General features: G+C 34.8%; 1 protein-coding gene across 1 annotated transcript in view; it reads left to right on the forward strand.

Annotated features, from left to right (window-relative positions):
* LRRC63 (leucine rich repeat containing 63) overlaps positions 1 to 27,564 on the forward strand; it is a 66,312-nt gene that overhangs the window by 11,669 nt on the left and 27,079 nt on the right. The window contains exons 4-10 of the mRNA XM_046663860.1: positions 3,417 to 3,712; positions 3,902 to 4,094; positions 4,822 to 4,890; positions 6,041 to 6,058; positions 7,980 to 8,119; positions 20,728 to 20,826; positions 25,643 to 25,779. Coding sequence (XP_046519816.1) covers positions 3,417 to 3,712; positions 3,902 to 4,094; positions 4,822 to 4,890; positions 6,041 to 6,058; positions 7,980 to 8,119; positions 20,728 to 20,826; positions 25,643 to 25,779 — 952 coding nt within the window. The remainder of the gene's footprint in view (positions 1 to 3,416; positions 3,713 to 3,901; positions 4,095 to 4,821; positions 4,891 to 6,040; positions 6,059 to 7,979; positions 8,120 to 20,727; positions 20,827 to 25,642; positions 25,780 to 27,564) is intronic.

The raw sequence follows: 27,564 nt of genomic DNA on the forward strand, positions 1-27,564 counted from the left end.
CTAAAGTTTATATGTCAAAGCAAAAGACCTAGAATAGCCAATATAAAACTGAAGAAGATTAAGTAAGTAGGAGGATTGTCACTCCCTAATTTCAAGACTTTATAGTAGTAAAGCTACAGTGATCAAGACAGTGTTGTATTGGCAAAAGAACAGACAAATAGATCAGTGGATGAGAATAGAGAGCCAAGAAATAGATGTGTACAAATATAGTAAACTAATTTTTGACAAAGAAGTGAGGACAACTCAATGGATAAAATATAGTCTTTTCAATGAATGATACTGGAACAGGTTAACTGGACATCCACATACAAAAAAAAAAAAAAAAATGAACCTAGACCGGACCTTACACCTTTCACAAAAATTAACACAAAAGAATTGTAGACCTAAGTGCAAAACTATAAAGTTTCTAGAATATAAGATATGAGAAAATCTAGGTGACCTTGGGTTTGATGATGACTTTGTAGATATAACACTAAAAGAACAATCCATGAAAGAAAAAGTTGATAAGTTGGATTTCATTAAAATTAAAAAACTTCTGCTATGGAAAACATTGTTAAAAGAATAAGACAAGCCACGCACTGGGAGGAAATATTTGCAAAACTCCTATCTGATAAAGGACTTGCATCCAAAATAAAAAAGAACTCAAACTCAATAATAAGAAAAAAAAAACAATTAAAAATTGGGCTAAACATCTGAACAGACACCTCACCAAAGAAAATATCAAGAGGGCAAATAAGCTTATGAAACATGCTCAACATCATATGCCATTAGGGAATTGCAAATTAAAACAATGAGCTACCACTGCAGACCGATTAGAATAGCTAAAATCCAAAACACTGACAACACCAAATGCTGGAGAGGAGCGAGAACTCTTATTCATTGCTGGAGGGAATGCAAAATGGTACTGCCACTTCTGAAGACCCTTGGGAAGTTTTGTACAAAGCTAAACATACTTTTACCATACAATCCAGCAATTGAACTCCTGGACATTTGCCCAATTGAGATGAAAACTTACATCCACACAAAACCCTGCACATGTGTATTTATATCAACTTTATTTGTAATTGCTTCAAACCAGAAGCAATTCAATAGATGAGTAGATAAACAAACTGTGGTACATCCACACAGTGGAATTTTATTTAATGATAAGAATAAATCTAACCATATAAAGACATAGAGGAACTTTAACTGCATATTGCTAAGTGAAAGAAGACAGTCTGAAAAGGTTACATACTGTAGGATTCCAACTACATGGCATTCTGGAAAAGGCAAAACTGTAGAGACAGTAAAAAAAACCCAAAAAACAGTGGCTTCCAGAGGTTCAGGGAGAGGGGAAGGGATGAATAGATGAAGCACAGGGAATTTTTAGGGTGATGAAAATTTGTATGATACTGTAACGGTGGATGCATGACATTATGCATTTGTCAAAACCTATAGAACTGTAAAACACGAAGAGTAAAACATGGACTTTAATTAATCATATATCAACATTGTTTCATTAATTGTAATAAATGTACCACACTAATGCAAGATGTTAATAATAGATGAAATTCTGTGCAGGAGAGGGGAGTATATGCTAACCACGCCCTCCTGCTCAATTTTTTTTTATATCTAAAACTATTCTAAAAATAAAGTCTACTAATTTAATAGAAAGAGAGAATAAATAAAATGAAACAACAAACAGAACAGAGATGAGAGGAGAGGTAGTCAAACTAATGAATGTAAATTACTTCAGTTTGCTATTGAAGAGAAGGATAAATATGGTGGGATGGTGGTGGTTGGAAGGAGTTCTGGAATCTATTGAGGTTTTTTCTCATGTTATCATGTTTTTTCTAAGACGGGAGACAGAAAAAATAAAGTTGAAGATAGTGGCGTAACCATTTTATTGAATGAGCTGGCTTTGATTAGTTCCATACAAACAGGAAGCATATAATATTCTTCTCCTACTCCCGCCCTTCAAACTCACATGGCGCATATCTCTCTCCCAAGGCTTTTTAAAGTCACTTTCGTCTATTCACCTTGTCTCATTTTCAGATATTAAACAACTAGTCTAATCTAAATCAACACTTTCATCTAGCCTGCAGTCAAACCTTACCCCTTCTCCCAGCTCAAACTAGGTCTGCTAGCCTTTCGACAAGCCAAGGGAAACAGGAGCATGATAAGTCCTTCCACCTTGTTCTTTTACTTCTCTTTCCCAACTCATATTATAGTTTCTGACTCCTCCATCTCTGGGGCTAGAAATGGGGAAGAGTTAAGGAATTAAGAGTTACGAGTTAAGATGAGACCCAGGCATCAGTTTCTGTACGCCCGCAAAATGCCAGGAGATACAGGTCAAGTAGTCTCAAGGATTCTCTTGCCGTACTCCAGTTGGGACACAACACTGGGAAGGCCGATACATTTTTGCTTTTCAGTGAGGGAGGTGGGTAGGGGAGTGGTGAAATGTTATTTTCTCCTGTAGAATCCACTCCTGTCTTCTATAAATGGTTCTCTGAGAATCCCCCTCACTTGGTTTGAGGTCAGGGAAAATCATTCTCCTTCGCCCACCATGGGGAGGGGAAGATCAGGAAAGCATATAGCGCTCCAGTAGCTCTATTCGGAAGAAATCCTCTCTCTGAACCCAGATCAATCTCTAGCCACATCTTATATAGAGACAACAGGTGGGTGAGAGTTGGATTTGTTTTGACCATCCCTTTGCGAGTCTTGCTTTGATAAATCTATTATCTCCTTATTAGAATGTAGAGGTCCTCATCATTTATTGTACTCAACTGAGACAATAGAAAAAAACATCATTTAACATTCTGTCACATAGGAAAGAGAAAGAATATTTGATGTAGTGAGGTACCTAAGAATGCAGGCACAATGCATTTTCTGGACATAAGAGAGAAAAGAATACTTACTGTTGTCACCTAAATGAACTTGTGGTACCTTGTAGCCAGTATCTGAATTTTATCGCATTCAAAAGACAGCTTGGTCTGACATCTTGCATTGAAAAGAAATCTAAATCTTTGCTCAAAGAAGTTTCAAATGAGGAAAAGATAATGATAAATAGCAAAATTTTATCAAAATCATTTTTACCCATCCATAGTGCCAGAATTTTAGTGGCAACTACTCAAACATCTCCCTTATTATCCTACTCTTCTCTCCATCAATTCTGTTCTTCCAAGAGTAGCACCCTACCTTTTCTAAATCTAGTAAAATTTAGTCTTTTCACTTCTCCAGTTGTTCACTCAGACACTATCCCAGGCAGCTAAACAAAAGTCCTGATAACTGAGCAAGTTATATACAGAAATACTTTTAGAAGGTGAGAGAGGGGTAAGTGGATAAAGAAGAGCTATAAATGCCAAGACATTAATAGTTTTGTCCCTGACATCTTGATAAATATAATCTAATTGTGTTTTTTTCTTTTTCTGGTTTAGCCAAGACTGTTGAAACTAAGCCACCACGTGTAAGGTTCACTCAAGATGAAACCACTTCAGCTGAAAGAGATAAAACTAGTTTTCCTGATGTTTCAACAAATCAACTACAAACCCAAATCAATATCCAAAATCTCTTTCTTGATGATTTTGTACAAAAAACAGTGACTACTATTTCAACACCCAAACTCTCTTCTAAGAAAGCCTATTGGCACCGTGCAAAGACTGCTATCAGTTCTATAATTTTTCCAAGTTCTCATTCAGTTTCACCTCAAGTTTTGGGGAAAGAAACAAGCCAAATGGAAATTACAAGAAAATCCAGAAGAAAATCATCAAAAATAGAACGTATTTATGCTGATCGGGTACAAACAGACATTTTGATTCTCTCCCCATCACGCACCAGACCTTCCCCAGTTATCACTCCTAAACCCCTGGAAGTTCAGTCTGAGTATCTACATATACTGAGGAGTAGGACCTATATTTTTAAGCAACCTCTGTTAGATTTAAAAACAGCAGTGCCAAGCCCTCTACCAAGAGTTACACCTCTTAAAGTGGAAGGACAGTCGTCTGAACGTTCACAACAAACTACTGCAATGGTACTAAATGTCACTCCTTTTTCAGGTTCTTTTTCCACGCCAAGGCCACTTTTACCAAGGAAACCTCGAAGACAGTCAGTGATAGGTAAATCCATTCTGAACATAATATATAATAATGGGGTCAAGTAAGGCAAAGAGGAGAGAAGGCATGCAAGCAAATGGTGGCCCCCCACCTTGGGTTTGCAGAATGGGATGGTGGGATCACTTTTTTTTATGGGGAAGATTTGCCCTGAGCTAAAATCTGCTGCCAATCCTCCTCTCTTTGCTTGAGGAAGATTGTCACTGAGCTAACATCCATGCCATTCTTGCTGTATTCTGTGCATGGGATGCCTCCACAGCATGGCTTGATAAGCGATGTGTAGTGCCACACCTGGGATCCAAACCCTCAAACCCCAGGCCGCCGAAACAGAATGCATGAATTTAACCACTATGCCACTGGGCCAGCCCCCTGGGATCACTTTTTACCTCTACCTTTAATACATGGGCCAGAATGCAGTAACAGAAGTCCTGACCTTGCAGGTCTGCCAAGGTCAAACTGGGTATTTGACCCAGGTGATAGTGGTGGGAAGAGGATAAGGGAGTGCAAAGGATCAGAAAAGCTAATATAAAGGAGCAGTGAGAAGGAACAATTATTCAGAAGGTGATCTAGATGAACTCTAGGAGCAGAATGCCAATGCTGATGGATGCCTTAATGGGCACATTCTCATGGATAATCCCAACTCCTTAAAAGATGAATAATTCTAATGAAATCATAACACCCTCAACATGAAATTTCACAAGTATCCAAAAGTCTCATTTTTTCTTTTTTCTAGAAACTCTTGCAACAGAATCTGAAAATGTAGAAAGTGTCTCACAGCAAAAACCACCAAGCCCAACTGAAGGTAAATGCTAAATTTGCATCATTCTTTTAAAAATTGTATATTAGATTCTCTCTCTCTAAAAGTATTCAGGATTCTGTGTGAATGTGTATATGTGTGTGATTCACACGTGTCTCACCTCATTTTCAGTTCCTTAAGCCATTTACTCAGCAACTATTTTTTGAATATTGACTATGAACCAAACTTTGTACTGATATTGGGAACATGAAAGGTGGAGTATTCTTAAGATGGGTGGGGCAGATAGACATGCAATAATGAGAGTTAACTACTTGCCTTCTGCCAGGCACTGTTCTAAGTGCTTTCACCTTAGTTACCTAGCAGAAACAGTGAAAAGTCATCTTTAAAGAAAGATTACATCATCCTAGACCTCACATTACTTCTATAAACAATTTCACAAATACAATGAGTAGTAAACCATTCACAATTACCAGGCACACTAAGAGAAAGACAAAATGAATGAAAACTACTGGAAACATTAAGCAATTTGAAACATACCCACAGGAGTTCCAGGTATGACAATTATCAGATACAGATTTTAAAATAACCTCATCACTTCTGGTTCTGTCCAAGATTGAGCAGCTTGTATAGGACAAACCCTCCCACCAAAATCAACTATTAAAGCTGCCCAAAATATATAAAATAGCTATTGAAGTTACTGGAGAGTAACCATTGCAGGTATGACTTGAATGGCTACGATCCTTGAAAAAAGGGAAGTTTATGAGTTTGCTCTACATTTACCTGAGGCTTTGCCTCAGGGCATTTGTGGTGCTGGAGAATAAGCACAACTAGAAAGTCGTAGTAGTACTGGATTGAGGAGATAGCAGTCAGACTTCAGAGCTGCCAATTTAGCTATGCCTCAAGGGGCAAAATCTCAAAGAGGAGAGAAGTGAATCCAAATATCTGCATACAAACTCCCTTAAGGGTATCGGGCTGATTTCTAAGCTGTGCATGTGCAGGACAATAAGAAACACAGCAGGTAACATCAGCTAATGCTAAGGAACTGAGCATAGATTTTTCACAGTTGTACAGGAAATGGTTATCGGAGTTCAAGCTTTGCCAAAGTGGAGGAGCCTTTGTGAACACACCTGGGCTTTCAGGTGAAGACTCAGAGGACCTATACCTTAGGAATAAGGATGATGTTCTATGAGAAAAGGCAAAACAAAAATAGATGATCCCTGATAAAGCTCAAAATCAATCGTTGATAAATCAAAGTGATATTTCCTTCCTCATCAAAGAAAACCAACATTTGTTAGAGAGGGATAGTATTATCCAGACCCTTTAAAATTTTCATTTACAATGTCCAGTGGTAAATTAAAAAAAATCACAAGGCATCCTAAAAACAGGATAAAATGTCTGAAAACTGGTAGAAAGAGACAAAAGAAACAGACCCATAGATTCAGATATTGGAGTTTTCAAATAAGGATTTTAAAATAACTATGATTGCTATGTCCAAAAAAATAAAGAAAAATGGAGTTGGCCCAGTGGTGTAGTGGTTAAGTTCGTGTGCTCCACTTCAGTGGCCCAGGGTTTGCCACTTCAGATCCCGGGTGCGGAGCTACGCACTGCTTGTCAAGCCATGCCATGGCAGGCATCCTGCATATAAAGTGGAGGAAGATGGGCACAGATGTTAAAAAAAAAAAAAAAAGAAAAAGTTGCAGAATTTTACCAGACAGCTGGAATTTTTGTTTTTAAAAACGAGTCAAATAAAATTCTAGAACAGAAAAAAATATCCATCACCTCACATAGTTACATTTTTTTCTTGTGATGAGAACTTTTAAGATTTGCTCTCTTAGTAGCTTTCAAATATACAATATAGTATTGTTAACTATAGCAACCTTAGGAGTTTCTGAGCCCATTATCCTCCCAGTAGTTCTGTATCACTGTCTGTGACATAAATTAACTTTTGGGTCTCCTCCATATCATAAGTCTAAACAAGTCATGCTGCCATTTCTGATGTCTTGAGTTTATTCCAGTCTGGTGGTTTCCTCTTTGAAAAGTTTCAGGTGAGTTGGGTGAACAGATCTTTCAGAGATCTATCAGGGGATTTCTAACCACCTCCTCACCTCTATCTCCCTGTTTTCCACTCAAAAACCATCTGCCTGGGCTTAAACCATGAGGGTGGGTGAGCTGGAAGCAGGCCACAGACTTATGTCTTAACTCACTCTCATTTCCTTCTTGCTCCATTCTCTCTCCCAAGACAAGGAATCTCTATATCATATTATACACCATCATTTATTCTGTGCTTAACTTTCACATCTATTGATCTGAAATGGGTGCACAGGGCCTATTTTAGAAATTAAAAAGTGAACATTGTTTTCTTTGCTCTAGGATGCATTATTTCCTTTCACTGCATAAGAATTACTGAGACTGTAAAATATGTTGCTTCAAGTAATGCAGCAAGAATGGCTGGGAATGTAAAATATATTTCATAAAATTTCAAAATATTTTCCTGCTGCTCTTAGATGTGTACTTGGATAGGCCATTTTGATGGAAGGTGAAACCCACAAGGGTCATGATAAAGTAAAGTTAGATGGTCTCTGTTTGGCTCACTCCTGAGTTGTTTGGGTTTTTGCCCTTTCTTGTGTGAAGTCTTCAAACTAAGGGAAGAATTGAATTACAAGCGGCGTTTGAAACATGTATCAAGGTGATATTAGGGAAAAAAGTGAGAGTGCTCCTGAGGAGGTGATCTCTATCTAAGTGATGTTTATATGATGTCCTTCACTAGTTTTGTGAAGCAAGAAGTTGTTTATGTAATTCATAGTAAAATTTTAAAAAAATGTTTTTACATATAGTACAAGAAAACTGAGATTTATGGAATCTAAATAATGCAGGTAGAAATCTATGAGCATATGGTTTTCTTTGTGAACGATAATTGTGCTATCTAATATTCTTTTTAAAAAAACAATTTGGCAAACAGACCAGCTGAGAGTGGATGGGTGAAGGTTGTGGGGAATCTCTTCTAGAAGATGTGTGCAGCCAACCTGTTTATGATGACTCATTGTTACCTAACATAAATACCTTTTAGCTTTCACTCTAAGTGATAATACATGTAACTTTCATGTTTTATTTTATTTATGTTGGTCCCATTAAACCTCAAAAATCAGAGGGATATGTTGTATATGGTGAAGCCTTTAAGACTATTGTGGCAACACAATATGAAACATTAACAGCCGTGACCAACCTGGCCATATCAAACTGTCAAATGTTTGGAAGAAATGCACTTAATCTTAAGGTATGCTAGATCTTTTTAATGGCAATTTCCTGTTGTATTATCAATTATTTTTGCTTTAGGTTTCCTAACTCAGGTTAGTTTCCATAGTACTGAAGGAATCTTTCCTGTTGCAATAGAGATTTCCCTGGAACATATTCAAATTGCATCTCTAAACCTATCTGTCCTAGTTTGCCTTCATTCCAGTTTTTAAAAATGCTCAGATCCAAAGCAGGCATGGTGCTTTTTTCACCTAGCATGATAATAAAAGTGGGAGTCAGAGTTATAACATTTTTAAGTTATCAACAATCTCTGGCTCTTGTGCCAAATTCAGCAATAGGCTAGCTTTTTACTGAATACAAGCCCAGTATGATGAATAAGAATGATAATAGCTACCATTTATTAAGCACCCACTATATGCAAAGCAAATGTTAACCTTAAAACTTACGATCCAGGAAAGTAGGTAGTATAATTTTCATTTTACAGCTGAGAGCACTGAAAACCAATGAAAGTAACTTGTGCAAGATCACACAGCAAGCAAGTTGCAGAGCTTGGGTTTGAACCCAAGACTCTTTCCCCTCAAGATCTATGCTCTTTTATTGTAAATAAGTTCAAACTCATAGAAAAATTACAAAAATAGGAAAAGCTGAAGGGAGCAGCTTTTTTCCTTTTGGAAAAAATGAGCCTAATTTCTTTTGGAAATTAAGGCATTCAAAACTGCCTGTGTATTCTGGAGAATTTAGAAAGTCATTTGCCTGCCCAGGGCAGAACACATCCTTGGAAAAAACCCCAGAAGACCCTAAGCTTTCACCTCTGGCTGATCTCTAGGTGCAACATATTCAGGAAGTGAAGGCTAAGGCAGAGTTTTTAAATGGCCTGGGTAATCTTTGAAGGGGTGCCCTTGCATAGAGGCGATCTGAAAAGACTCAGAAAGGTTTTGTTCTCTCTCTCTCTCTCCCTCCCTCTTTGCCTCCCTCTCCTCTCTCCTATCTCTCTCTCTCTGCTAGTATATGTGGAAATCTCTGTCAGAACACTAATTAATCACAAACTAAAGGAGCAGAGATTTCAAAGTCAACACATGAAAAAGAATACAGACCTAACAAAAATAGTTTAGAAAAGTTACTAAACAAACCAACAGCTACAGCCCACAGCAAGCAACAAAAACAAACTTTAAAAAGGCGGAGGAATCTGATTTTTAGACTTACCACATTATTGTATTCAAAGTGTCCAGTTTTCAACAAAAGATTATTGAACATGCAAAGAAACAAGAAATATGACTCGTTCACAGAAGAAATTAAGAGAAATTGTCTCTGAGGAAGCACAAACATTGGACTTACTAGAAAAATACTTTAAATTAACTATCTTAAATATGCTCAAATACCTAAAGAAAATCATGGAAAAAGAGCGAAAGAAAACCGGTAAAATGATGCGTGAATAGAGATTATCAATAAAGAGATAGAAATTACAAAAAGGAACCAAAAAGAAATTCTGGAGCTAAAAAATACAACAACTGTAATGAAAAAGTTACTGGAAGTTTTCAATAGTAGATTTAAATAGGTAGAAGAATGAATCAGAGAACTGGAAGATAGGTCAATTGAAATTATCAAGTATGGTGAACAGAAGGAAAAAAATGAAGAAAAATGAACAGAGCCTAAGGGACCCATGAGACACCATCAAGCATACTAATGTACAGTTAATGAAAGTCCCAGAAAAAGAGAGAAAAAGGCAGAAAGAATATTTGAAGAAATAATGGCCAAAACCCTCCCAAATTTGACCAAAGGCACAAATCTATATATCCAAGAAGCTCAATAAACTGCAAGAAGGATAAAAACAAAGAGATCCATGCTGAGACACATTGTAATTAAATTGTCAAAAGCCAGAGAGACTCTTAAAAGCAGCAATAGAGGAGTGATTTATCATATATAAGGGATCTTCAAACTTAATAAACAATTTGTCACCAGAAACCATGGAAGCCAGAAAAGAATGGGGTGACCTTTTTAAAGTGATAAAAGAAAAGCAATCTCTCAATCAAAAGTTCTATATCCAGCAAAACTATCCTTCAAAAACAAGTAGGAAATTAAGACGTTCCCAGATAAACAAAAGCTGAGTGAGTCTGTTATTAGTACACTTGCCCTATATGAAATGCTAAAGACAGTCCTTCAGGCTACAATGAAAAGACATTAGACAGCAAACTAAAAGCCTTAAGAAGGAATAAATGACTCTGGCAAAAGTAATTATGTAGGTAAATATAAAAGCCAGTATTATTCTATTTTTGGTGCATAACACTTTTTATTTCCTACATTATTTAAAAGGCAAATGAATAACGCAATTTATAAATTATACATCTATATTTTAAATTATAAAAATAATTCCATTTACAATGCCATCCAATAGAAGAAAATAGACAAAATATATGAACAGATGGTTCACTGAAACAGAGATACAAATGACCTTTGTAAATATGAAAAGATGGTCAACCTCACTCAAAATAAGAGCAAAGCAATTTAAAACTACATAGAGATAAAATTTCTCTCTTTAGAGATTGGGAAAAGTTTGGCAGCGTATCTTATTGGTGAGATTGTATTATTGTTAGGAAGAAACAGAATGGTGCATTCCTATGGAGAGAATTTAGGGTATTTATCAAATTTACATATGTTTACCCTTTCACCTAGCCATCCCCGTTTATGCTGGCAAAGTGTGAAATGGTATGTGCATAGACCACTTATTGCAGCATTATTTGTAATTACAAAAAACTGAAAGCAACGCGAATGGTCATCAGCAGGGAACTGGTTGAATAACTACGGTATTTCTACACAAAAGAGAGAGCTTTAAGAGAGAAAAATATTTAAAAAATGAGAAAGAACTTGATATACTGCTCTGAAGTGTTTTTCATGATATATTGTTGAGTTAAAAAGGCAAAGTACAGCACACTGTTTATGATAGGCAACATTTTGTTTAACAAAAGGATAGAGAATACTTTTAATAAGAAAAAGTGGCAGGAGAAAGCAAAAATGTTAAAAATATGTGTATATGGATGGGGAGGAAATTGTGTGGATACAACAGAGATAAAAACTAAGCTTCTTTGAATGATCTTCATTTTATAGTTTTGACTGTGCAACTATATAAGATTTTATTAATTAAAAATGAAATTAAACCAAAAATAAAAACAAAACAAATCCTCCTCTAAAAATTAAATATATCTATATTAATATATAGATATATAGGTGTATATGTGTGTGTGTGCTAAATGAAACAAATAAACCTACCTATGATAAAAGTGGAAAAATAACCACATAAACAAGAATTATATCAAGTGACTATGAAACACAACATTTTGACCATAGTTTCTTAGTGAGGACATATTCTAAGGACAAAAATTCAAATGTTAGTATTAACTACTCCTAGTGAAACTGCCATTGTTATTTTGAGACTATTATATTTCTTGTGGGAGGTGTATGTGCTAACACAACAAAGGAAAACTTCAGTGAATATAAGATAGGTAATTAAAAATTATCCAAACTATAACATGAAGGGAAGAAAGAATTCAAAAAGAGCCACAAAAAACCCAGAGCATCCAAGAACAGTAAAACAATATCAAATCCATATGATTGGGATGACATGCATACAATTACGTACCATACTTTTAAATGGAATCATAGAAGGAGAAGAGAGAGATTGGGATAGAACACACATTTGAAGAAATAATGGCTAAGAATTTTCCAATATTGATCAAAGACAGTAACCCACAAATCCAAGAACCTTAGAGAAGGCCAAACAAGATAAACACAGAGCAAGCTGCCACTAGGCATATAATATTTGAATTGCAGAAAACCAAAGGCAAAACATTTCCATAAGCAGCTAGAGTAGAAAGATTTACACCAAGGAATAATAATACAAATTACGGCAGACTTCTTGTCAGAAAAAATGGAAGCCAGAAGACAGTGGAGTAACATTGCTAAAGTGCTAAAAGAAAAAAACCTCAAACCAGAATTCCATAGCCAGCAAAAGTATCCCTCAAAAATGAATATGCAATAAGACATTTTCAGACAAAAAAAAAAATCTGAGCATTCCTCTCCAGTAGATCTCTTCTACAAGAAATGTTAAAAGTAAGCTTGAAGAGTAAGGGAAATGATATCAGATGGAAACCTGGTTATTTAGGAAAGAACAAATAGCACTGTAAATAGTACGTAAATGGTGAATACATTAGTAAATCTCATTAAATACATTAGTAAATACATTTAAATCTCTTTAAAAGACTACCGATTATTTAAAATAAATATATTAACAATATATTATGGAAATTATAGCCAATATAAAAATAAAATATTTAGCAACAGGAGTACAAAGGGTTGAGAGGGGCTAAATGTGTGTTTCTATTGTAAACTTCTTACTTTATTCGTGAAGTAGTAGAGTATTTTCTGAAGATTGATTGTAAGTTAAGCTGTGTATTTTGATCTTTAAAGAAACTACTTTTAAAAAGTACTAAGAAGAGTAACTAAAAAATCATTAAGAGAAATAAAATGTAATCTTAAAAAATATTCTGTTCACAATAAAAAAGGCAAGAAAAGAATAGAGGAACAAAGAATAGATGGGACAAATAGAAAAGCAAGCACCAAAATGGCAAACTTAAGGGGCTGGCCCAGTGGTGCAGTGGTTAAGTTCATGCACTCAGCTTTGGTGGCCTGGGGTTCACCGGTTCAGATCCCAGGCATGGACCTATGCACTGCCTATCAAGCCATGCTGTGGCAGGTGTTCCACATATAAAGTAGAGGAAGATGGGCACACATGTTTGCTCAGGGCCAATCTTCCTCAGCAAAGAGAGGAGGATTGGCAGCAGATGTTGGCTCAGGGCTAATCTTCCTCAAAAGAAAAAAAAAGGTAAACAAATCTAATAATTAATTAATATATTAATAATTATATTAAATATAGATGGGCTAAACACTCCAATAAAAATACAGATCGTCAGACTGCATAACAAAATATGACTCAATTATATGATGTTTACAAGAAATATACTTTAAATATAAAGACATTGATGGGTAAAAGTAAACGGTGGCAAATGATAATACTTGGCACTATAAAGCTATTATGGCTATATTATCAAAGTGAAAGATAACACTAAAGACAAGAGTGTTACCAAATAGAGACAGTTGAAAATGTTTACAGGATCAGTTCATCAAGAAGACATGACAATCTAAATGTGGATGGATGTGATTAGAATGCTTCAAAATTCATAAAACAAAAAGTAAGAAATAGACCAATTCACAATATAACTGGAGATTAGAGACTTTAACATTCTTGCTCAAGAATTCATACAAGTAGTCAAAAACAGTTTGGAAAAAAATATAGAAGACCAGAAATAATTGCATCAACCAACTTGACCCAGTTAATATTTATGGAACTGTACACACAATAACTGCAGAATATACATGGTTTTTAGGTACACATAGAACAATCTCAAGACAGAGTGTACGTTGGGCCATAAAACATCTTGGTGAATTTCAAAAGACTGAAATAATAGAGTTTGTTATCTGACCACAACGGAATTAAAAGAAAAGTCAAAAACAGTAGGATACCTAGAAAAGCACTAAATATTTGGAAATTAAACAAAACACTAAAAAAAATAGGTCAAAAAAGAGAACACAAAAGAAATTAGAAATATTTCAAACTGGTTGCAGACCCAACAAACCAGAATTTGTAAGAAACAGCTGAAGGAATCTTTAAAGGGAAATGGATAGGTTTAAATGCATATATTAGAAAAGAAGAAAGGTATAAAAATCAGTGACCCATGCTTCCATCTTAAGAAAGGGAGCAAAAAGGGCAAATTAAAGCCCTAGTAAGTAGGGAAATGGCAATAAGAGTGAAAATCGATGAACTAGGAAATGGACAAACAACATAAAAAAGTCAACAAAGTCAAAACTTGGTTCTTTAAAAAGATTAAGAAAAATGCTACATCCACAATATGATTGATTGAGGAAGAGAAAAAGAAAACTCTAAATACCAAATTCAAAATAAAAAAGGGACACCACTGCATTTTCTATAGACATTAAGATAGAAAATAGTGAAATATTGAGAAAGACATTTTCCTGATAAATGCAACAACTTGGACAAAATGGAAAAATTCTTTGAAAAATGCTACTTGCTGAAACAGACATAACAAGAAACAGAACATCATAATAGTCTTGTATCTGTAAAAAATCCAACTGAAATTTTAGTTAAGAGCTTTCACACAAGAAAAGCTCCAGGCACATAAAACTTCACTGGTCATTCTATCAAATACTTACAGAAGAAATAATACCAGTTTACACTAACTCCTTCAGACGGTAGAGGGGGAAGAACACGTGCTAACTCGTTTTATGATGCCTGTATAACTCTCATACCAAAGCCGGACAAGGATATTACAAGACAGTAAAATTATAGATCAATTGGTTGTTAGTGCTGTGGAATCAGTTTCAGTTCCTAGTGACCCTGTGTACAGCAGAGCAGAACCCTGCCGGGTCTTTTTGTGCAATCCTCTCAACTTCTGGCGCTATATCAGACAATGCTCCACTGCTATTCAAAGGTTTTTCATAATTTTAATGTGTCTTAACGTGGAAGCTCCACTGAAATTTGTCCACCATGGGTGACACTGCTGGTATTTGAAATATCAGTGGCAAAAGCTTTCAGCATCACAGCAACATGCAGCCACCACAGTATGACAACTGACGAGCAGGTGGTTCCCTGATCAGGAAATGAACCCGAGCCTGAGTAGTGGTTAGAATGCTGAATCTTAACCACTTGACCATCGGTGATGGCCATAGGCTGATATTTTTCATAAATATAAGTACAAAAATCCTCAACAAAATATTAGCAAATCAAATCCAGCAATATCAAAAGTTTAAAAAGGACAATGTATCATGACCAAGTGAAGCTTTCCCAAACAATTCAAAGTTGTTTGAATATTTGAAAATCAATGTTTATTCTCAACAATATCATCTCAATAGATGCAAAAACTTGACAAAATTCAACACCCATTTAAGATTAAACAAACAAATTTCTAGGTAAAATAGGGTTAAAAGAAACATTTCATAATCAAATAAAGGGTGTCTATGAAAAATCTGCTACCAACATCATACGTGATCAACAAAGATTGACTACTTTCTCCCCTAAGATTGGCAGCAAGGCAAGAAAAATTTTCCCTTCTCTTTTGTTCTCATTGTAATGAAGGTTCTAGCCGCTTAAATAAGGTAAGGAAGAGAAAGGCATAAGGATTGGAAAGGAGGAAGTAAAACTGTCTTCATTAGGAGCCAGCATGATCGTGTATGTAGACAATCTTAAGGAATCTCCAAAAGAAATCCTACTAATAGGTAAATTTAGCATGGCTGTTGGAAACAAAGTCAATATTAAAAAAACTGACACAGAAGAGTCATCAGGGACAAAGTCATAGGAGCCATCTAGAATTTTGCCTTTCGCATAAAGTAAAAAAAAAAAAAAAACCAAACAACAACAAAACCAGGACAGAAGACTTCAACAGATCCTTCACAAAGGATGACATACTAACAGCCAATCAGAACATGAAAATGTTCTCAACGTCATTGTTCATCACGGATGATGAATTAAAGCCGCAGTGAGATACCACAGCACACTCGCTAGAATGACTAAAATGGAAAACTCTCACATTCCCTTATTCGTTTTTTCAAAGAACCAACTTTTTGATTTGCTGATTCTTTCCCCTCTATATTTTTTATTTTATCAATTTTTGGTCTTATCTTTATTATTGATATCTTTCTACTTTTGAAGGGGTTCATTTGCTGTTCTTTTTCAAACTTCTTTCTATGAATATAGGCATCACTAGTTTTCAGCATTTCCTTTTCTTATTTATTATTTAAGGTTACAATTTTTTCCTGTCGTCATGACTTTGTATTTCCCAAGGTTTGATATGTCAAATTTTTTAATATTTTAATTTTGAACTAATTTAAGTTACGGAGGAGTTGCAAGAAAAGTACAAAGAAAACCTGCAGACGTCATGCATCATCACCCTCGAATACATTTGTGCATATTCCCTGCAAACAAGGACGCTCTCCTACGTCGCCACAGAGCAGCCTCAAAATCAAGAAATTAATATTGATCCATTACTCTATCCAACCAAGGGACCTGATTCGAATTTTGCCAATTTACCCAATAATGTTCTTTATAACAAAAGGATCCTGCCCAGGTGGCATGCTGTATATAGTTTTAGTTTCTGTCAAGCTGATATGTTTCCAGCTTTCTTTGACTTTCATGATCTTAGAAACTTTTGAAAATTACAGGCAGGTATTTTGTAAAACATGCACTAGTCTGAGTTTGTCTTATATTTTCTCATGATTAGATATAGGTCGTTCACCTTTGGCATTGATATCTCAGAAGGTTTTTCTCATTTTATCTTACCACATGGTGCATAATTTCAATTTACCCCATTACTAACAGTGTTCATTTTGATTACTTTTTAGGTTGGTATCTTCGGGGTTTCTCCACTGTTGCTCTTTTCCCCTTTATATTTAATAAGTATATTATAGTACTTCGAAGTACCTAAACTAATCCTATTTCTCATCACATTTTCAATTATTTATTTAGTAATTTACATCACCATTTTATTTGGTGAGTATAATCTGTTATATCATTATTTATTTTATTCTCAAATTGCCCCAGATTTCATTGGTAAAAGCCCATTAACATTGGTTTCTAGGTCCTTTTGAGATAACCCCATCATTCTTCCAGGCTTATCCTGTACTCTCCCTGCCCCAGCCCTGGAATCTGTCATTTTTCCAAGGACCTCTGGTTATTTTTAGTGGGGAAGCCAAGATCTAGGCACTAGGTGTGCTCATTGATATTACGGTATTATAAACTCTTTCACTGGGCAAAACTGAGTAATAGGTATGTGCACAAGTACACACACTCACACTGAAAACTGTGAATTCATATCAGTGCATCCAATTCTAATCTACTTGTACAAGAGTCATTCTCATTTTCTCCCTTGTTAAATTTGTAACTCCCTTCCCCACCAAGGAGAAATTTGGCTTCCATTATCCTTCTCATATTTACTTATTCAACCAATACTCTATATGCAATCAACCTTGCTTCTTTTGCTGTCATCCCCTCACCCATGTGCACTCCCTCCTTTCCTTGCTTGGGATCTGAGGCACTCTCCTATATTGACACCCTGTTCACATTACTTGGGTTCTGTCACCCTACACTGTAAAGTTCTCATGTATAGATGTCTGCCCTGCCCCACTCAGGCTATGATGGACTATGTTAGTCCGATCCTGCCCTGCCCACATAGATGTCTTTTGTTTTGGGTGATTTTAAGATTTCCTCTTTGTCTTTGATTTTAAGCAGTTTTACTATGTTATGCCTAGGTGTAGTTTTATAGTATGTATCTTCCTGTCATTCATAGCACTTTTTGAATCTACGGCTTTATATCTCTCATCAGTTCTGGTAAATTTTTGTTAGTATCTCTTCAAATATTGCTCTTGCCTCATTCTCCCTGTTGTCTTATTGGAATCTGGTTATATGTATCTTAGATCTTTGCAACCTGTGCCATATATCTCTTATTCTCTTTCCTGTATTTTCCATTCCTTTTACTTTCTGTGCTTTATTCTGAGGATTTTCTTCTTACCTAAATTCTAGTTCAATTATTCTCTTTTCAGCTCTCTGAAATCTGCTGTCACAGCCTTTACCAAGTCCTTAATTTTAGTTATTTCATCTTATAATCTAAATTTTTTATTTAAATATTTTTAAAAAAATTTTGCTTTAAATTCTTTCTCTTACAATTTAGTTTCTTGAGCCTATTAGTTGAGGGGTTTTTTTTTGTTTTTTTTTTTAGCATGTCTGATACATACAATGTGTGGATTTTCCATGGGCCGGTTTCTATGGTCTATCATTTCTCTTGATTTTTGTCCAATCATTTTCTTTTTGCATGTCTTTTTATTTTTTATTGCATGATATATGTGGTGTAGAGATAGTTTGAGGCCCTGGATGATGTTAGCTTCTTCCAGAGAATTTTTATTGTTGCTTCTGGCAGGCAGAGAGGTGAAGGGACCTTCACCTTAATCCAGTCAGAGAATAAGCTGGTATAGTGCTGGGCTTCAGTCTCTGTAGAGCTTTCCTGTTAACCTTTTGTCCAAGGGCTGTAGGCTTTCGGCCATCTCATACCAAGTTTGAGGCCCCTTCTCCTTGGTAAGCCCTGAATTTCAATTTTCATCTCCGTAGCCCTATGAGAACTCTGGTTATAGTTCTGCTCAGCTTTGACTACAGCTTTGTGGTAGGCAAATGACTTTAGGAGAAAAATAGTGTTGAGTGTTGTGTTCACCACCCTGAGATTCCCTTCTCTCTGGAATTTTGGCTTATTGAGTCCTAGCTACCTTAGTAATTCCCCAAGCCTTTGTTGTGTTGTGTTTGTTTCCCTTTGTGGTTTTAGTGGGAGGGTTGGTTTGAAACAAGGTTGTTGACCATTAGTAGAAGTGAAAAAATCAGATTATCTGGTTTGGAAGCAAATTATTTTAAATCAGAGTTTGACAAGCTTTTTCTGTAAAGGGCTAGATAGTAAAATTTTATACTTTGAGGGCTATGTGGTCTCTGTCACAACTACTCAACACTGTTGTGTAGTGCAAAAGCGGCCATACACAGTACCTAAACTCATGAGCGTGGCTGTGCTCCAAGAAAACTTTATTTAGAAAAGCAGGTGGCAGACTGCAGTTTGCTGATCCCTGCTTTGAACGGGGGAAGAATACAGCTTTTAAAGTGGTAAATGGAGCTAGTCAAGAAAAAAATTTATTTCCACAACCGTTAATGTTATTTTAAAAAATATTTGACTCCAGAGTAGAATCCTGAGCTCTGTGGGGTGATAGAAAAGAAACAAAAGTCGTAATTTCTGATCTGTCTCAGGGGCTTGTTAAAGAAACATATTTTATATGAATAAGAATTTACATGAAACATAGGTACTGATTAAGGTAATACAGACTCAGTGCATAAGCGCTTAAAAGTTGTTAGAGCAATATGAGAGATTGAGAAAGGCTCCACATTCTTAGTGCTGTTTAGCTCTTCACATCCTTTCCATGATAACCACAACAAACAGGTTTTAGGGTGCAATGCTAAAAGAGAGATCCAGGGTACCTGGGGTGGGCAGGCCTCGTGGTATATCCACAGTGAAGGTCCCTTGGATTCCATGAGACAATATGATATCCTGGATACTCATTCATCCAGCAAATATTTATTAAGAACCCATTATGTACCTGTGGTAAACTAGGTGTCTCACTATGTATCAGTGTGCAAAACAGAAAAAAATGCCTGTTGCGTGGAGTTTTTATTTTAGTGGGGTGAGACCATACATACCTACAGTTATGCATAGTCTGTCCCGTGGTGATAAGAGCTATGAAGAAAAATAAAGCAGGTGGAGGGGACAGGGAGCCATCTCTGGTGTGCTGGTTTGAGAGGTTGCTATTTGTCGTCAGTTGGTCAGGGAAGGCCTCTCTGGTCGGATGACTATGAGGAGACAGCGGACTATAAGCAGACTGCTGAATGAAGTTAGGAGATAATTCATGGCAATAGATGGGGGAAGAGATTACCAAGCAGGAGAAAATATACAGGCACCAGTTATCTGAGCACACTAAGTGGGATGATTAGAGACTGTGACGGACACATTTCTGCCACATAATTGAGTATGCCACCAATTCTGCAGAGAAGAGAAAAATGTTTAATGACAGGAAGAAAGAACACCTACTTTTGTCTACTACCAGCATATAGATATTTACAAGTATTAGTACTTTCGTAAGAGGTCAGTCTTGAAACCAGTACTGTCAATTCCAGGATTCTTTAGCCATGAATCTTTTCATTCTTATATAGCACATGCCATAGCCTAATGCACTGGCAGCAATGCCTCCCTTCTCTACAAGCTGAGCTTTTCTCCTCCACTATTAGAGTTCCTTGGTTCATTCAGTTGATCACTAATGCTTCTATGATCCTTAAGAAACAAATGTCCCAACCCTCCTGGAGCATTAAAGATACTGAGGACACCAGAAATGTCTTAGACAATTTGGGTTACTATGACAAAATACCATAGACTAAGTGGCTCAAACAACAAACATTTATTTCTCATTTCTGGTGGTTGGAAAGTCCAAGATTGAGGTGTCAATGGATCTGGTTCCTAGTGAGAGCTCTCTTGTTCGCAGCTGCCTTCTTGCTGTACCCTCACATGGCAGAGAAAGAGAGCTCTGGTCCCCTCCTGTTCTTAGAAGGCCACTAATCCCATCATGAGTGCTCCATCCTTAAGAAGTAGAAACATTAAAAAAAGGGGGTAAAATAGATAAACAAATATAAAATATACTTAATTCCTTCTATTTCAGCATGTAGTGGACACTCAGTAAATGTTTGCTTGTTATTGAAATAATACCTGTCACACATGTAACACTATACTTATTACATACATACTGAGTAGTGTTTCTATCGTTTACATATTCAAGAAATTATTGTCATGACAAACTAAAATAAATGGATAGAAGATGAGTATAGGCTTATTAGTGTATTGTGTTAAACATTATCACTCAGATTTTTTTTTGTATAAAATACTTTGTGTATTGTTAATAATTAACCTCTTATCTCTTGTCACTTTCATTTAGGGTTTTTTTCTCCTGAATTGTCCAGACTTAAGACCTTTGGCTTTCCAATTGGTATATCTTAACTTATCATTTAATGATATCAGTTCCTTTCCCACAGAAGTGAGTCCATTTTATTATTGTATTTAGTGTAATAATTTCTTATTATGAATAATAATCATAATTTAAAAATAGACACTTAAGATAACCTAGAGTTACAATAAAGTAAATATATTTTGGATTGTGTCCCAAAAGGCTTATTCTCAGAAGTACCAAAAGTACAATACATCTTTCTTAGGAAATTCCATGACATAATCTTCAAAGACTGTGTTATAGTCAGGCTCTCAAATATGTTCTCATAATTATACAATGTATAGAAAATGTTTTATTTATTCTTCTAATTTTGAATGAAACCTAAGCCAAACCTTATCCATGTGTTAATCAGAAGCTTTAAAAACAAAGTTTAGTGACCAGGTAATATAATATTATAACAAGTTTTAATTATCATAGGCGGAAATAGAATATTCTGCTTAATAAAACATAGCAAGGATAATCAGATATTGGATAAGCGAATTCAGTATCATTTTAAATAAATGAGTCATTATAAGTAATTAGGACTGACTATGTTTTCAACGTCTTTAGTCATTGCTTCATTGGTCGCTGAATGATTAGTTGTTTTGTGAATTGAATTCCAGAATATTGACTTTTAGTGAACTTATTTCTAGCAAATTGATTTGCTTTCTATTTCAAACATATTTTCCATAATTTTGCTATAATATTGTTTTTATTTTCACTAGAAGAGTCACTTTTTATTTTCTAACACATAATACCAGTTTTATTAATTTGACTAGGGCAAATTGACAAGAATTCCAAAGGTATATAGGGATCTTAGTCTTCACTTTAATAATTTTAAACTTTCTTCTAAATAGTCATAGATTAGGCTTCTGTATCTGCCAAAGAATGCTTTAGCCACTAAAAAGGAATGCATAAATATAAGGGGGCTCTTCAGATATAAATTATAAAGTGCTCATTTTTAAAGTGATAGAAATCAATAAAACTTGTCATTAAAGTGCCAATCTGTGTTACATAGTGCTAGATAAAATATTCCAATGAAGATGGTAATATCCAGGTTTGGAAGGGTTGTACTAGGGGTAGGCTAATGATGCCCAGTTATTAGCATAGTGTAAATGCAATGATTAGAAGACCAGAGGCTGGCGTAAATGTGGTAATTGGAATTATTACAAGTTTCACAGAAAATTCAAGATGGTGGGCTCCAGTAGAGGACAGAGTCTACTAAAATAGTTTAGGACAGTAAAAGGTAGAAGCAGAAATGGTAAATAAAAAGGTTAATATAACAAACTCTGTAAGTATATACTTGATCTAATTTCTTTTCTCAACTTCTTTAAAAGATAAAATCATATACAGTAATAGTTCATTAAAATAATGTCTTGTTAGGTCTGTAGCACATATGGATGTAATATGTGTAACAATTATAGTACAGAAAAAAGGAAGAGGGACAACATGTCCATATCTCACTGGAATTAAGTTAGTGTAACTGAAGTAGATTCTGATAAGCTAAGATATATGTTACAGCCACTAAAACAATTACTAAGAAAATAACTCAAGAGCATTAGTGAAAAAAAGTCATTAAAGTAATTTAAATGTTTATACTAAAAAATATTCAGTTGATGCAAAAGAAAGCAGTAAGGGAGGAACAAAAAGGACATAAGACATATAGAAAACTATAGGTGAAATGGCCATGTAAATCTAACCATGTCAATAGTAACATTAAATGTAAATACATCAAGCAATCTAATCAAAAGATACGGATTGTCAGACTGGATTTAAAAAAACATGCTTCAATGATAAGCTGTCTACAGAAGATACACTTAAGATTGAAAGATACAAAGAAGTTAAAAGTAAAAGTATGGGAAAAGATATAGCATGCCAGCAGCAACCAAAAGAAAGCTGAAGTGACTATACTAATACAGACAAAATAGATTTTAAAACAAAAAATATTACTAGACGTAAAGAGGGACACTTTTCCATCTATCAGGATATTTAATAATTATAAATATATGTGTACTTAACAATAGAGCCTCAGAATATATCACGCAAAAACTGAAAGAACTGAAGGAAGAAATATCAAATTCAACAATAATAGTTGGACACTTCAACACCCCACTTTCAATAATGCATAGAAAAACTAGCAGAAGGTCAACAGGGAAATATAAAACTTGAACAACACTGTAAACCGATTAGACCTAACAGGCATCTATGGTACCCTCCAACCACTAGCAGCAGAATACATAATTCTCAAATTCATATGGAACATTTTCCAGGATAGACCATATGTTAGGCTACAAAACAAGTCTCAATAAATTTAAAAGAATTGGAAATCACAGAAAGTATATTTTTTGCCACAATGAAATGCAATGAGAAATCAATAACTGAAAGAAGTTTGGAAATATATGGAAATTAAGCAATAAACTCTTAAATAACTGATGATTCAATGAGGAAATCAAACAGGAAATTGGAAAATACTTTGAGATGAATGAAAATGAAAACACAACATACAAAAATTTATGGGATACATCAATAGCAGTGGTCAGGGGGACGTTTATAGTTGTAAATACCTATATTAAAAAAGAAGAAATCAATAACTTAACTTTCCATCTTAAGCCACTAGAAAAAAAGAGTACGTTAAACTTAAAGAAAGAATGAGGAGACAATAAAAATTAGTACAGAAATTGGTGAAATAGAGAGAAAAATAAAGAAAAACCAACAAAACCTAAAGTTGTTACTTTGAAAAGATAACAATATTGACTAACCTTACATACACTGACAAAGAAAAAAGAAGACTCAAGTAACTAAAATCAGGAACGAAGGAGGGGACATCACTACCAACCTTAAAGAAATAAAAAATATTTTCAGAGAATATTACAAATAATGGTATACTAATCAACTAGATAACTTAGATGAAATGAGCACATACCTAGAAAGACACAAGAACAAACTCAAGAAGAAATAGAAAATCTGAATGGCTCTATAAAAAGGAAAGAGTTTCAATAGTAATTTAAAAACTTTCCACAAAGGAAAGTCCAGGACCAGATAGCTTCATTGGTGAATTCTACCAAACACCTTAAGAAGAATTAACATCAGTCCTTTACAAACTCTTCCAAAAAACAGAAGAGAAAGGAAAAGTTCCCAGTTCAAACTATTAAACCAGTAATACCCTGATACCAAAATTAGACAAAGATATGGGAAGAAAAGCAAACTACAGAACAGTATCTCTTATGAATAGAGATGCAAAAATCTCAACAAAATGCTAGCAAACCAAACATATGAAGAGGATTTTGCAACATGACCATGAGAGATTTATCCCAGGATTGCAAGCTTGGTTAAATATAAGAGAATCTATCAAAGTAATGCACAATATCAATATAGGGGAGGGGGGAAAAGTATCCCATTATCTCAATAGAGACAGAAAAAGACATTTTACAAAATCCAACATACTTTCATGACAAAAACACTCAACATCTAGGAATAGAAGGGTATGTCCTTAACTTGATAAAGGGCATCTACTAAAAACACACAGCTGATATCATACTTGTTGGTGAAAGGCTGAAACTCTTCCTCCTAAGATGAAGGACAAGATGAAGATATCTACTTTTGAAACCTTTTATTCAGCATTGCACTGGAGTTTCTGGCTAAGGCAATTAGGCAAGAAAAAGAAATAAAAGGCATACAGATTAAAAAGGAAGGAGTTAAACTATCTCAGTTGTAAATGATATGGTCTTGTTTATAGAAACCATGAAAGAATTCACTAAAAAACTATTGGAACTAATGAATGAGTTTAGCAAGGTTGTAGTTTACAAGATCAATATACAAAAATCAATTGTATTTCTACATATTAGCAACCAAAAAATCCTGACAATAAAACTAAGAAAGCAATTCTATTTACATGAGAAAGAATAAAATATTTAGGAGTAAGTGTAACAAAAGTGCTAAACTTATACTGTGAAAACTAGAGAACATTGCAAAAAGAAATTAAAGGAGACATACTTAGATGGCAAGACATCCCATCTTCATGGATCTCAAGACTTAATATTGTTAGGATGGCAATACTCTCAAATTGAGAAAGTAAGTAATCTCAGATTCATTGCAATCCCTTTGAAAATTACAACTTGCCTTTTTTGCGGAATTTAACATGTTGATCCTAAAGTTCATATGGAATTGCAAGGGACTCCGAATAGCCAAAACAATCTTCAAAAAGGAAAGACAAACTTGGAAAACTTACACTTCCTGATTGCAAGAATGAGCATTCTCTACTGCACCAATTTTAAATCTTTAGGGTGATAAAAGGTTTAATTTGATGTGAAAGAGAGCTAATGTAAGACCTTGTTAAGAGTCACTGGAGAGCAATAAATATATTAATCAAAGATCATAGATTTAAATAGCATATTCTACTTTTAAATGTTGTATGAAAAATCAAGTGTATATGAAATTACTGTGACATCAGAGCAAAACAATCTGGCTGGCTATCATATCTGACACCACACTGATTACTGAGGTTAATTCCACTTATTTTCCTGGTTCTGCAGAAATCTCCTTCCTCCCTCATTCTTTTTGTAATTGCCTCTTATGAAACCATCAGCTTGATCAAACATAATGACTTTCCCCTTTAGAAAAGAACCATTCATGAGTCAAGAGTATATAAGTACAATAGTTGCACTCTCTTACCATATCATATATATTAATGCTGGCCAGTTATTTTGAAGGCTTATCAAAGGTATTTATTGAGATATATGATACAGCCAATTAATGTTACTATACTGATTCTACTCCATTAGTTCAAAAGGTTAATAAAATGTAACAAATAGGGATTTACATACTTTAGTATTCTTCTCATGATTTGTTTCTCTTTTCTGTTCTTCAGGTATTTTGTCTTCAAAATTTACAAGTACTGAACCTGAGAAATAATCCTATCAAAGAAATCCCTTCTGAAATTCAACAACTTAAGTATCTCAGAATTTTCATCATTGCCTTTAATTTGATTACTACTCTTCCACATGGGTAAGGTTGATAGTCTGAGATTATAAACAGAAAATAAAGAGGTCATCATTTAGAAAAGGATCAATTGCCTTTTTGAAAGCAGCTAGCAACTTTTTAGCCATTTAATAATTGTTATTCTGTTCCAATTAGCTGATTTTCTTATTGTTGCTGTGTTAAAAATAATCCTACCAGCTACAAAAAAGGCAAATAATATGGGGCTAGTGAATACACATCTGGAGATCCATTATCTGAGTATAAATTAAATGAGCACAAATCATAGAAAGAAGCTCAGGTGAGAACTTTGCACTTATCCCTTGATGGCTTTTTTGGATGTGGAAAGAACACTGAACTTGGAATTAGGAAATCTAGACGTTTAACTTCAAAGTTGGTAATTATCTATTTGAGCTAGAGGGAGTGATTTAACCATTGTCGGCCTCAATTTCCTAATCTATACACTAAGAAATTAGCCTGTATGATATTTAAAATCCTTTAAACTCTAATGGGAATGTTGATTTGGGGTGTAAAAGGGATGGATTTTTTCCCCCCACATATGGACTGGTAGTTATTTAACTCCTGTGAAAGTTTTAAACTGAAACCTGAACCAAATGCAAAGACAAGATACCTCTTCCAGTTAGAGTTTGACAAATTGAATGTAGGTTAAGGGCAAAGAGACAGACACTCTTAAATACTTGAACAACGTTTTGCGAAAGAGGATTCTTATAGTAATTAGGGAAGTATATAAAACTTCATTTATAAAGTTATCCATCCAGCATTGTTTGCAAATAATAATCCAAAAAAATTCTGCATTCATACACTGTAAAACTATTCAGTCATTTAAAAGAATTAAAAATATGGAAAAAATTATACCATTTCTGTATAAAAATACACATATATATATCACACATTACACATAATATATAAAAAGAAAGAAAAGCTAAGGAAGTAAAAATATTGCATTATTGGTATTTTATTTCTGTTTGAATCATCTATGTTTTTCCTCAGTAACGTAAATTGTATTTTCCCTGCCTTGACACTAGAAGTATCCAACACCCTTACATACATACATGTATATATACACACACAACTACATATACATGTACATATGTGTGTGTGTGTATATATATATACACACATTTAAACTTGAATTCATACTGGATAATCTATAATTATAATTGCATACTTTAAATAACCATAACTGTCATTTAAAGAAAATGTAAAAATTCCTATAGCAACTAAAACTTGATTGTAACTAAAGGGTCAACGTTATTGGTTGTTTAGAGATTAAGCAAATTAGTTTGAACTATTGGTTATAATAAAAAAATTTTAAAGTGCTATTTCTCAAAAATGTTAGTGTTTCTAGAATAAAGCAGTAATATTTTGTATTAAATAATATGGGACACATATGCAAATCAAGGGAAGATTGGTAGCATACTAAAACCAAGAATGAGGGGGCCGCCCCATGGCCTGGTGGTTCAAGTTCCATGCACTCCGCTTGGGTGGCCCGGGTTCATGGGTTTGGATCCTGTGTGAGGACCTACTCCACTCATCAGCCATGCTGTGGAGACATCCCACATACAAAGTAGAGGAAAAATTGGCACGGATGTTAGCTCAGAATCAATCTTCTTCACACACAAGCGTGCACAAAAGACCCCAAAAAATCAAGAATGAAAAGCATAATGGGAATATTGGAATAATAATAATAATAGAATTATTATAGTAATTATTATGGGAATTAACTTTCTTGACCTCAGAGAAGACTTAGAGCAAGCTCTGACATATGTGAAAATGTTAATTTGCAGAGCTTTT

The sequence above is a fragment of the Equus quagga genome, chromosome 6 (genome assembly GCF_021613505.1).
Source record: "Equus quagga isolate Etosha38 chromosome 6, UCLA_HA_Equagga_1.0, whole genome shotgun sequence".
Taxonomy (NCBI): Eukaryota; Metazoa; Chordata; class Mammalia; order Perissodactyla; family Equidae; genus Equus; species Equus quagga.